The sequence below is a fragment of the Batrachochytrium dendrobatidis genome (genome assembly GCF_000203795.2).
Source record: "Batrachochytrium dendrobatidis JAM81 unplaced genomic scaffold BATDEscaffold_5, whole genome shotgun sequence".
Taxonomy (NCBI): domain Eukaryota; kingdom Fungi; phylum Chytridiomycota; class Chytridiomycetes; order Rhizophydiales; genus Batrachochytrium; species Batrachochytrium dendrobatidis.
Genome location: NW_006281103.1, coordinates 455,799 through 466,482, shown reverse-complemented (window position 1 = coordinate 466,482; position 10,684 = coordinate 455,799). Strand labels below are relative to the sequence as shown.

The 10,684-nt window shown below is 38.3% G+C and overlaps 4 protein-coding genes across 4 annotated transcripts; 2 read left to right on the top strand and 2 right to left on the bottom strand.

Moving 5' to 3' along the window:
- Positions 1 to 3,312: 3,312 nt before the first annotated feature.
- BATDEDRAFT_88344 (uncharacterized protein) lies at positions 3,313 to 4,423 on the bottom strand (the record flags this gene model as incomplete). Its single annotated transcript, XM_006678574.1, has 4 exons — positions 3,313 to 3,401; positions 3,516 to 3,676; positions 3,800 to 3,831; positions 3,926 to 4,423. The coding sequence occupies 4 exons, from the start codon at positions 4,421 to 4,423 to the stop codon at positions 3,313 to 3,315; spliced, it is 780 nt and encodes a 259-aa protein (XP_006678637.1).
- A 940-nt stretch (positions 4,424 to 5,363) lies between these two features.
- On the top strand, positions 5,364 to 5,798 carry BATDEDRAFT_88252 (uncharacterized protein; the record flags this gene model as incomplete). The annotated part of the gene is made up of 1 exon (XM_006678676.1): positions 5,364 to 5,798. One exon carries the CDS (start codon positions 5,364 to 5,366, stop codon positions 5,796 to 5,798), a length of 435 nt encoding a protein of 144 aa, XP_006678739.1.
- A 599-nt stretch (positions 5,799 to 6,397) lies between these two features.
- On the bottom strand, positions 6,398 to 7,656 carry BATDEDRAFT_24397 (uncharacterized protein; the record flags this gene model as incomplete). The annotated part of the gene is made up of 2 exons (XM_006678379.1): positions 6,398 to 6,677; positions 7,619 to 7,656. The coding sequence occupies 2 exons, from the start codon at positions 7,654 to 7,656 to the stop codon at positions 6,398 to 6,400; spliced, it is 318 nt and encodes a 105-aa protein (XP_006678442.1).
- A 951-nt stretch (positions 7,657 to 8,607) lies between these two features.
- On the top strand, positions 8,608 to 10,050 carry BATDEDRAFT_11084 (uncharacterized protein; the record flags this gene model as incomplete). Its single annotated transcript, XM_006678282.1, has 2 exons — positions 8,608 to 8,726; positions 8,892 to 10,050. Coding segments are annotated over 2 exons (1,278 nt in total), but the record flags the coding sequence as incomplete, so codon positions are not given.
- Between the last annotated feature and the right edge of the window lie 634 nt (positions 10,051 to 10,684).

Below are 10,684 nucleotides of genomic sequence, written 5' to 3'. Positions count from 1 at the left end.
GGCAAAGTCGCCCACTTTACCGTTTATATCAAGAGGTTTTTCCAATGAAAATGGTGTGTTCATTTCAGCAAGTGCTGGAGCAGCCATACCTATACCCTGGTGTGGATTTGAAGGTGCAGCTGACGCATAGGGACATATCATTGCGATTTCGAGTAGATTTCAAGTAGATTTTAATTGGTAATATTCGGAGATGGTCGACTCGGTCATGAAACATGGTTTCTATTTATAGACAGTAATTTGTGCTAATGCATTTATCGCTTATGCGGATCAATCTCACACATGTAAGCAAGCGGAGTAAAATGATTACAACAGCGCCTTGATAGACTGGTCAGTTATTCCGGTTTGTCCAAAGCATGGCTTGATTTGTTGCATTTTTCTGCCCTATTGTCAGTCATGGTAGAGTTCAAAATAAACATCAATCCTTTGAATAACAAGTGACCACAGCTTAGCACGCTCTAATGCGATATTGAGGGCTAATGAAATAGTCTACATATGACTTTGAAGCATTTCTTGCCAACTACTCAGCAGAAACGCTGCTTGTTAATTAGGGCTGATGCATTCAGAATTTGCATAGCAATAAAAGCTTGCTGATTTTACTGCCAATCAAGATATGCTGATGGTAGTTTATCCATTGCTGCTTGCAAATACTCCACTCCAAGCATTGCTGAACTCAATGTCTGTACCCCACACTGTATAACTTGTTGGAAACGAGATTTGGTGTATTATGGTCAGGGCATACACGGAGTATCATCCCAACATACAAAATGTTATATTCCTTGTTTATGCGGTTAAATATTGGCATGTTTATGGCTAATGGGGTTTAAAAAACCAGACAACTGTTTATGAGTCAGTCTTGTATAAGCAGACACTGACTTTAGAAATGCAGCACTGTTGCACATCAATTCGCAAAAGTACTAGTCAATGCCGTTGATATGGCTTTTATCCACCTTTGTTTTCAGATGAATAGAATGCTTGATTGTATATCCAGTGTCATTCCAACACTCGGAAAGACTAAAAACATGATATAAAAGTAGAGACTAGCATTTAGCTTGACACGAATTGAATGTTTAGTCGATCATTGTAGAGCTTAAACTAGTGTTCAATCAAGTAGATTGGCGTTTGTATTTCAGATCTGTCCATGACAATAGCATTGGTTTATTAGCGTACATTGTGGTTTGGTTGTGACTGATCCAAAGACGGCAACAATTAGATTTTTCCATTGGTCGATTAAATACTCGTTGATGTGTCTAATCATTACATTGTATTCATATGAATAAATTGTGCTGTATCCAATGTAATGAAATAAGATGGACCTGAATCAATATCTGCCATTTGCTAACATTGACCAGTTCACTGACTTGTGGTGTCATCACGGCTGGTGACAAAAGATGAGAATGGAGTGATGAATGAAAAATACAGCAATTATCAATATGTATCATCTGAGGCGGTACTTGCATAAATTTTATCCACCACACACAAAAGTGTGGTTGAATTGGGTTGCTTTTTTGGCAATGTTCGTTTGCAAATATCGTCGTGTTTGTCTGCTGACCTAATGGCTGGGCATATATTGTTCGTGTTTTCTGTATCGCGGCAGTTGTTTGCTGATCCTGACCTTGTTTTGACACGATCTTCGACGTTCCACTTAGGATCTGTGCACTAACCTAAAACAGCCATGTAATTTTACAACGCATAATTCTTGTTTCCGAAATCCCGTAACAGCAGCCTGTTTGGTATTATCAGGATGCTTTCAAAACACGGCGAAATTGAATTGTGGAATATAAATAAAATATTTTCCTCCCGTTTTCATACCCATTGATACCAGCTGTAAAGTAGGACAACTATACCATAAACCAAGCATATGAGCAACGTTTTATTCATAAATAATAAACCTTGGAAAAGAGTTTAAGATGATGACTGTTCTTTCGAAAATCGCATATTAATATAGCATTTCTTAACAGCACACCACCAGCCAAGTACGCATTGCCGACAATCGAGTCTAAGCCTTTGAGGTATCCTTATCAGCCAACTTTTGAAAGTGTGCAGAGACCAATCATCGCCAAGAACCACTCCTTCGACCCATTTTCCAACAACCACGCTTGGATTGTCCATAATAAACACCAAAATATACGATACTAAGCAGAGAAATAGAGTAGGAACTACAATAATAATGATTTCCGTCAAAATAGAATCGTAAAAAACGTTTTTTACATGCTGGTTGAACCAATCCATAGTGGAAAATGTGTAGTGATGAATTAAATACATGGGAAATGAAATTCGTCCTAGGAACAAAAAGACAGATCTAGAAAAAAACCATTGAAGATATACGCTTGTTTCGATTGCAAACATAGTTGCTAGACAGAATAAAAATATTAAAGCATTCTCTTCATAAAATACTCCGCTCACGCCCATGACTCCATTGGAAAATTGATATTTGCGAATGGATTGATCAAGGTAGTCTGCAATATTGAACCAAGGAGTACGGAAAACACAGATCATTGATCCAAAGAAACAAGCTGCTGTAAGATATGGAGAAAAACGCCATCCTCGATATTTCTCTATGTACCCATGTTGCGCTAGATCTGCTATAAATAAGCCAGCAATAAAATGAGTGCCCCACGAGTGTGTCAGGTGAAACCAGGCCATCACTGCTCCCATAATTATGTATCTTGCTCGGTTGTTACTCTGAAACTGCAGCAACAGAAAAGTGGTAAAATAGATGACATTCGAAAAATAGTATTCTAATGTGCATGATTGAAATAATAATCAAATGAGTACTCGGTGTGGTATCACAGCCGTATTCACGTAAAATAAAGCACCAAGTAAGGATGTCGATGTATAAGAAACAGTCAATCTCACAGAATGAGTGTTGTCAATATACTGGACAACACTATCTTTTGAACTTTTTGACAAGGATGAGTTTGTACAGAGTTTGATTGAAAAGAATCAAACTCAATATCTAGATTGCAGTGAATGGTTATTCTAAAGTAGATTCAAAATATAGTTTGTGTGCATCTATGATGGACATTGTCTATTGAAAGAGTAATCAACTTCTAACAGAAAGACACAACAAATATCCAACCATGGTACATATTCTAAATAATAGGATCACTGTTGGATACAAGTGCTCTATTTGCATGAATACGGCTCTAAAAAATAAATTTACTGTATATCCAGCAATCACAGGCAACAAAATTTGGGTTACCTTGTCTAAGAGTCCAAACAACACCCGTTATTATATCGGGGACATTGATGGAACCAAACTATATCATTTAGAGTTTAGTTAGCGACATACTACTACGCGAAACATACTCACTACACACCAGCTGCAAGATAGTCACTGCTACGTACAATAAACCACAGCGGGGAGAAAATAAGCTCAAACAGCGAGTTAACGGGTCTCTCTATTAACAAAGTAACAGTCAGTGCAAGTTTTTGAAACATAGATATTAGCTTGGATTCCATACAAGTTTGTAAACGTTGGACCAAAAGATAAGCTTTAAACAATCAGACATTACCATAATGAATTAGCATGTTGTCGAGAATAATTAAAATATACATAGGCACAAGTAACCGAAATGGACGTCGAATAATGGCCGATGCAAGTTGACGAAAGTTGCCAGTTCTGAGCACGGAAACCGTAAGCACTCGACCACTCAAAATAAAGAATATTGGGACGCTTTTTATCATGGCAATCCAATTTGAATCATGATTGAATGAGTAAAAACACTAAAGATCAATAGCTTGGCAAGGCATATGACAAAGTTTAAAGAATAATTGTAAATCAGATTATAAAACCAACCTTGCTTTCCAAGATTGGTATCCGAGAAGGAACTTGAAATCAAGCAAATATACAAAGTTAACATTACATACTGCAAATGATAGTACCGTATACATGTCGTCAATATTTAACAAGGAGATCCATTACATTCAAAAGCTTTGGAGAGCGGTTGTCTAAATAATGAATAAAGAACACCCAGAGAGCAGCAATACCACGCAGTCCATCCAAATGAGCAAGTTTGGCATGCCTAGTAATGGGTGTCTTGAATGCTAGAGTAGACTTTCTGGTATCATTTTCAGAATCACTCAGCGGTAATTGAACAGTAAAGAATTCAGGATGCACAGGTGGTTTTTTGGGCTGATCGATTAATTGCACATCGCTTTTGCCTGGCTCTAAATGGCTGACAGAATGGTGCTTAAGAAGCGGTGTATTAGAGCTTGGCGAATTCAGGGTTAGGTTACTATTGTCACTCCCTTCATACTGCAGCCTGCTAGTATCTGGTCGCTCGTTTAATGCATCATTAGGGCGAGTGTCATTCAGGTCACCAACGACACTGAAAGGGCTTTGAACTGCAGTTGGACATGACGCATTAACATATCCAAAGGCTTTAGGTTGAACTCTATTTCGGTTTTTTGAACTATCCATAATCAATAGTATAAACTGATGATTATTCAACTCCAGTATTGAGTTTTAGCCACTGGAAGCAAAACTATTAGTTAATTGAAACTATAAGCGGAAGCAATAAGCTGAAACACCCTAAAATATTGCAAATGTGTAAAGCCATAGCAAGCAGTTGACAGCACAGGACTCAAACCCGAATTTGGGTTGCTAATCAATCTCATGGCTTTAAACTGCTGCTTTATAAAGCAGCAAGCAGTGCCCTCTGTTCAGCATTAAGCAGCCTCAACATGGGCTCTTGATGGATTTGCATGAATCTTGAGTCTGGTCGGCCAAGTTGTAAATCCGCAATGTATAAAGCCTGGTTTCAAGTATTATCAAAATAATACTAGATGCTCTTGATAATGGAAGTTGTTGAAATCATAGATTGGGTTCACTATATAGCGGTGTCTGAGTATTGTTGTGTCTAGTGAGTCTTAGCGCGACCATCTCGAGATCATCAACTCGTAGCTGTACTTGTATCTTTAGATACTAGTGCGTCTAACCCTAACAGGTATGGCTCAGGTCGGGGCGATACAAGTACTACAATAGCAACCACTTGAACTGTTGGTCTACGTGTTTGAATATGGCGTACTGCATGCAAATATCTTATATCTTGACATTCAAGTTTATTCCAAAAACTTGTGCAATCTCGACTCTTGAATCTAACATTCCACAAAATTGGAGACTATACAAAAATGCTTTACAGTTGTCCATTGCACCAAATCTCTCGCCCTGCACTCAGGGCGACCGTATCATGCTGGGCTTATGCTATTATTCCCTTTTACTATTATGCTGTGTATGTATGAAGCCATTGCAGATACTTAAACTAGCTAAATTCTGTCAATAACAAGCACATTCAGTTGACAACTTTTAAAACATGAAACTAATTTTACTCTCAGTTTCTATAATTTTGTTTGGGCATGTTATGGCCGTTAATGTACCCGATTCATCCGATGCTGAGCCATCAACCAGCTATGAGGTAAAAATTAGTGCTGATTTGACTCGACTTGAAAATGAAATCACTGATGGGGGCGAAGCCACTGATGAGGAAGCCGTTGATGGGGACGAAATCACTGATGAGGAAGCCGCCGAGCTTTTTCCACCTGGATATACGCCACTTTCAAATCCAGAGTCTGAGAAAATGCGTGTCAAATGGCACAAAGATATGCGCAGATATTCAAAAATCACAGCTCAAGCTTTGCATTTGAAGGATCTTTCAGGAGATATGCCTACACCAAAAGCAGATCATCTTCTTAAGCTGGTGAAAGAAAAGTCACTTGAAGGATTTTTAGCTCGTCTAGAGGCTGAGATAGCTAAGCGGCCAAAGACTAAACCAAGCTGTAGCGAGACTCCCGTTTAAATGGGCAAGGTGGAAATAGTATGTTTTTATAGGCTTTATGTAGAATAAAAAATAAAGCTAGTTTCTGTAAAAGATACACGACAACTGTCAGTTTATCAACACAATGCCTATCATCAACTGTAGATTGACTGTCATGGCACATTTAATCGACCAGTCAAGTACAAATGCACAGACTAAAAGATAGATGGCAAATACTAAGCTCATTTTAGAGTTGAACTAGTAGATGGTTTGAAAGCTGTGTACAACTGATTGTAATTTGAAAAAAATATGATACATCTGGTCCATTATTTAGGGCTATTGGCGATACACCAAAGCATAATACAGATGATACTCGTAACTAGTAATATAGTTTTGGACAAGAAATATGCAAATTCGAGAATAAATGCATAAAGCATTGTATATATATCTTGATCCTGCATATCCAACCAAGTTGTATGCTTTTTGGATTTATTCAAACACTGCGAATAAATGAAAGCATCACTCCAGACATTTTCAATCATGAACCAGATTTCAGTATAAACCAATCAGCTTCAAGATGTAATAAAATTTTAGATAATTTATTTCTTAATAATAATGTTGTTTACAGACTTGGCTGTTTATCATTGAAAATCGGAAACTTTGGGAAAGGGAGGATCATCATCATCGGGTTGAGGTGGAGTTGGAGAGTTTCGTTTCCAAATTCTGTTAGATCGAGTATCTTTTGGTTTATCAGGATAATTATTCATAAACGAAGCATCATTGGATGCTAATTTAAAAAGCGGTTCCACATTTTCGTTTCCCTCATTCAGCACTAAAGTGGGACCAGTGGCAAACGGGATAACCGACGCGCTGATAGTAGCTGCCAGTAAAGCCACCATCCAAATACTTAGGTATTGCATGCTGGTTATTAAAAAAGTATGTTAGAAGTAGATGGGTTATTCAGCGGATTCCTGAATGATTTATATATGTAGCAGGAAAGCATATCCGTGTCTAGTAGTACAAGTAAATAGAGCACCAGCAGCTATCTCGCGGGGAAACTGCAGTTACAAATGGCACTCTTGGATCATAGTTTCAATGCACACAACACAGGACAAAGCATGCAAACTGCCAATAGACAATATACTCTCACAGAATATAGCGATAAGCTTTGATATGGTTTGTGCTTTGGGCCAAGTGGTACATGTCACATTACCATGACTAGTAATCAACCTTTTTAAAAATCATGCCTGGACAGGTCTTTAAACCAAATACATTTTATTACCATAAACGCAGTGGCTAGAACAACCATCATTTCACAGCTGTATTTACATAAAATGTGTGTAGAGTATTATTGAATAGTATAGTCCAATATATGCATTGCAATGGGTGAATCTGGTGATCGTACAATACATAGTTATGCCAAAGTGGAGAAAGCGATAGTTTGATCGTGTGCATCATATAATGAACGTTGTTTATTGAACTGAGAATGTCTAATAGGAAGGCGCAGCGAATATTCAACCATTGTCTATTCCAAGACAAATAAAGTTACATTCATGAATACAGCTGCAATACGCCGCAGCTCTTTATCTGCGTTTCAATGGCGCGTTCAAGTGAAAATCAGGCATTTGGTATCAACATTGAGCTGTTATGATGGCGATTGAATGTGGCTTATGAATTTATTTCAACTATTTGAAAGCCTCTCAACTGTTTTGATGTAGATTTCAAATTAGACTACTGCTAAGCAAGCAACCCACTCAAATTTTCGTTCAATCATTTTGTGGTGTCGTTAGTGTGGCTTTGGTGGTGGTAGATTGTAATGTATAGAACCAAGCAATGCCGATTTGTTGATTAGTTTAGCATACCACCGTTTACAATACGCCAAAATATTTCCAGCAGACATTCTTGCTGGCTGAAACTTGATATTGTAAACAAAAATCATATTTAAAGCTTATTCTTACTATATCATCTACGTCCTATTTCTCTTCATTGCACATTTTAATATTTCGCATATTTAACTTGTAAAACATAGGGTTATTTTGCACATTCAAGTATATCTAGTCCTGACTATTTACTGGCTGTATTATACAATACATTCATTTACCATTCTATAAATATTTGTTACGTACTGTATTTCAACACAGTTGAAAATGTATTTTCAAACGATATTTCTGGCTAGTGTAGCAGCCATGCTTGTCATGGGTGCACCCATCAAACCTTCAGATTCTCAAACCGAACAAAAGTATCAGCTCCCAGGATATTATGCACCTCAGATCAAATACAACTACACGTTGAATGACCAGTGGCGCAATACGACACTCAACACAACGGACATTCAACACAATGCTCTAACCATGCTCGAAGGTATGCTCACTCTCGGGGAAAACGTTACCATGCAGCAAAGGGCCTCGTGAGTTATCCTGTTTGAATTGTGTTTACTCAATCTGAGTTTTGAATCAGTCTAGTTGTTGACAATGCATATCCATTCTTTCTATTGTAAACTACAACTAGTCCACAAGATCAGGGTACTGGGCTTTATCGCTGTAATGTTATTGAAAAAGTCAATGGTATCGATATTGCCAACACCCATGGCGTAATTCATACTGATAAATTTGGTAACCCGATCGGACAAACTAGTTCGTGGGTCAACGTCACGCAAGAGCTCAAAGCAACAGTGGACAAATGTACCCACGCATCAAAGCTTTCGCCCATTGATGCTGTCATTGCTCTAACAACCTCACTAGGGCAAAACTTTACGTCATCGGATATAAGTCAAAGTATTGATCAAGACAATACTATAATTATTTCGGGATTGGATGCTTTGACTTTACAAACTGTAACTGTAAAGAACAAACTGTATAAAACCAAGGATTCCATCAAGTGCGTATGGGAGGTGAATCTGGAAATTGGCATTTCTTGGGTTGTGGCATACATCGATAAAACCAACGGACAGATTATAGGGTCCCAAGATTGGTCTTCATCGGCAACCAGCAATTCAGATGGTACCCGTACTGTCAGGCTTCTTCGTCGAGCTTTGGTTACCGAATCTGATCCAAATCAAAAGCACCTCGAAAAACGACAAGCGCGCCAAGACAGACGCCAACAGCAAAAGATAACCCCAACGGGCAACATTCCAAGCTCGTCCTACTTTGTGATTCCATTAGGTGGCATTGATCCAGATACTGTCCCACAAATGCTTATTTCAAATCCCATTGACAAGGATTCTTCCCCACTTGGCTGGCATGACGATGGTCTCGGACAGGGACCAGTATCTCAGTCTAAAGGCAACAATGCAGTGGTTAAAGACAACAGAGCTTTGAATGACGATCCCAATGTTGGAATACTGACCGCTCCCGACTTTAAGTTTGAATTTACAGCCGACTTTGCCACGCAAGATCCGAGCCAGTACATATCCTCTTCTATCACCAACATATTTTTCCTAGTCAACTTTTACCACGATATAATGTTCAAATATGGATTTGACGAGGTTTCTGGAAATTTTCAAACAAGTAATATTGGCGACAATGGAAAATCTAACGATGCTGTGGTTGCTATGGTTCAGGATGGTAGTGGTAAAAACAATGCCAACTTTGCTACTCCTCCTGATGGTGCATCTGGGATTATGCGAATGTTTACCTGGACTTCAAAGACTCCCAACCTTGACGGATCCATGGACAATAGCGTTATTATTCACGAGCTTACTCACGGATTATCAACTCGATTGACGGGTGGACCAGATGACTCTAGTTGTCTTCAGCTGCAAGAATCTAGCGGTATGGGTGAGGGATGGTCAGATTTTTTGTCATTGGCTCTCGAGGCAGTTGTGTCTGATACACCCGAAACCGAGCTTCCTATTGGCGGATACTCGACTGGTAATCGTAAAAATGGCGTGCGATCTGCTCCATACACCACCAATGTAAATGTCAATCGTAGAACATATGCTGACGCAGGTCGTACAAATAGCGTTCATAGTATTGGCGAGTCTTGGGCCATTGCACTTTGGGAGGCATACTGGCTCATGGTGCAAAAGCTTGGGTTTGAACCCAATTTAATGAACTCTGAATCTGGCAAAGGCAATACCGTATTTTTAAAGCTTGTAGTTCAAGGAATGAAGCTACAGCCCTGCAATCCAACCATGGTGATTGCCCGCAATGCCATTATTCTCGCTGACCAGCAACTGTTTGGAGGAGCCAATTTTTGCGAAATTCAAAAAGGATTTGCCAAGCGAGGTTTAGGTGCAAATGCTCAATCTGGAGTATTTGTCAACGACTTTACTGTAGATCCAAAATGCCAATGATAGTAATAAACTTTAAATTGATCCTGATTACACTTTTTAAGCTGGTTGGTGTTGTATTTTATTAAAGGTTTTTGATTATCGTAAAAGAAATATAGAGATAAAGAAACTGTCTTTCAATTAGTAAAATATAATGTAATAGTGTATAATCTGCCGCTATAGAAAAGATTGGCCAGAAGAGATCTTGAATGATAGTCAGGAAGTAGTCACATAAGTCAAAGTCAACAAAATAAAGAGTTGAACTTAATAGATAATAACAAAGTTATATCAGATGATAGTTAGACGATATTCAGAGGATGTTTATTTAATACGAAAGTATCTTAGTTCTTATAGTAATAGATTATTTGAGGCTTAAGCCTCAAACAAGTAGTGTTTGATAATAAGCTATTGTACCCGCTGGAATCCGTCCTATTGGCTAAATTATCTCCGGGTACAATGTTAAAATAAGTGTGGTCATTATAGAAACATAAGGGCTAATAATGATGAGAAGGATATGAATTAGGAGATGTACAGTGTGACACAATAGTGTTAGCATTGTTTAGAATAGAATAATACCCTGCTTGGATATTACAACCAATGTAAGCTAATCATTTGAACGGTTCGTAAACGGTTAGAGTCTAATTGCTTCAACACAATA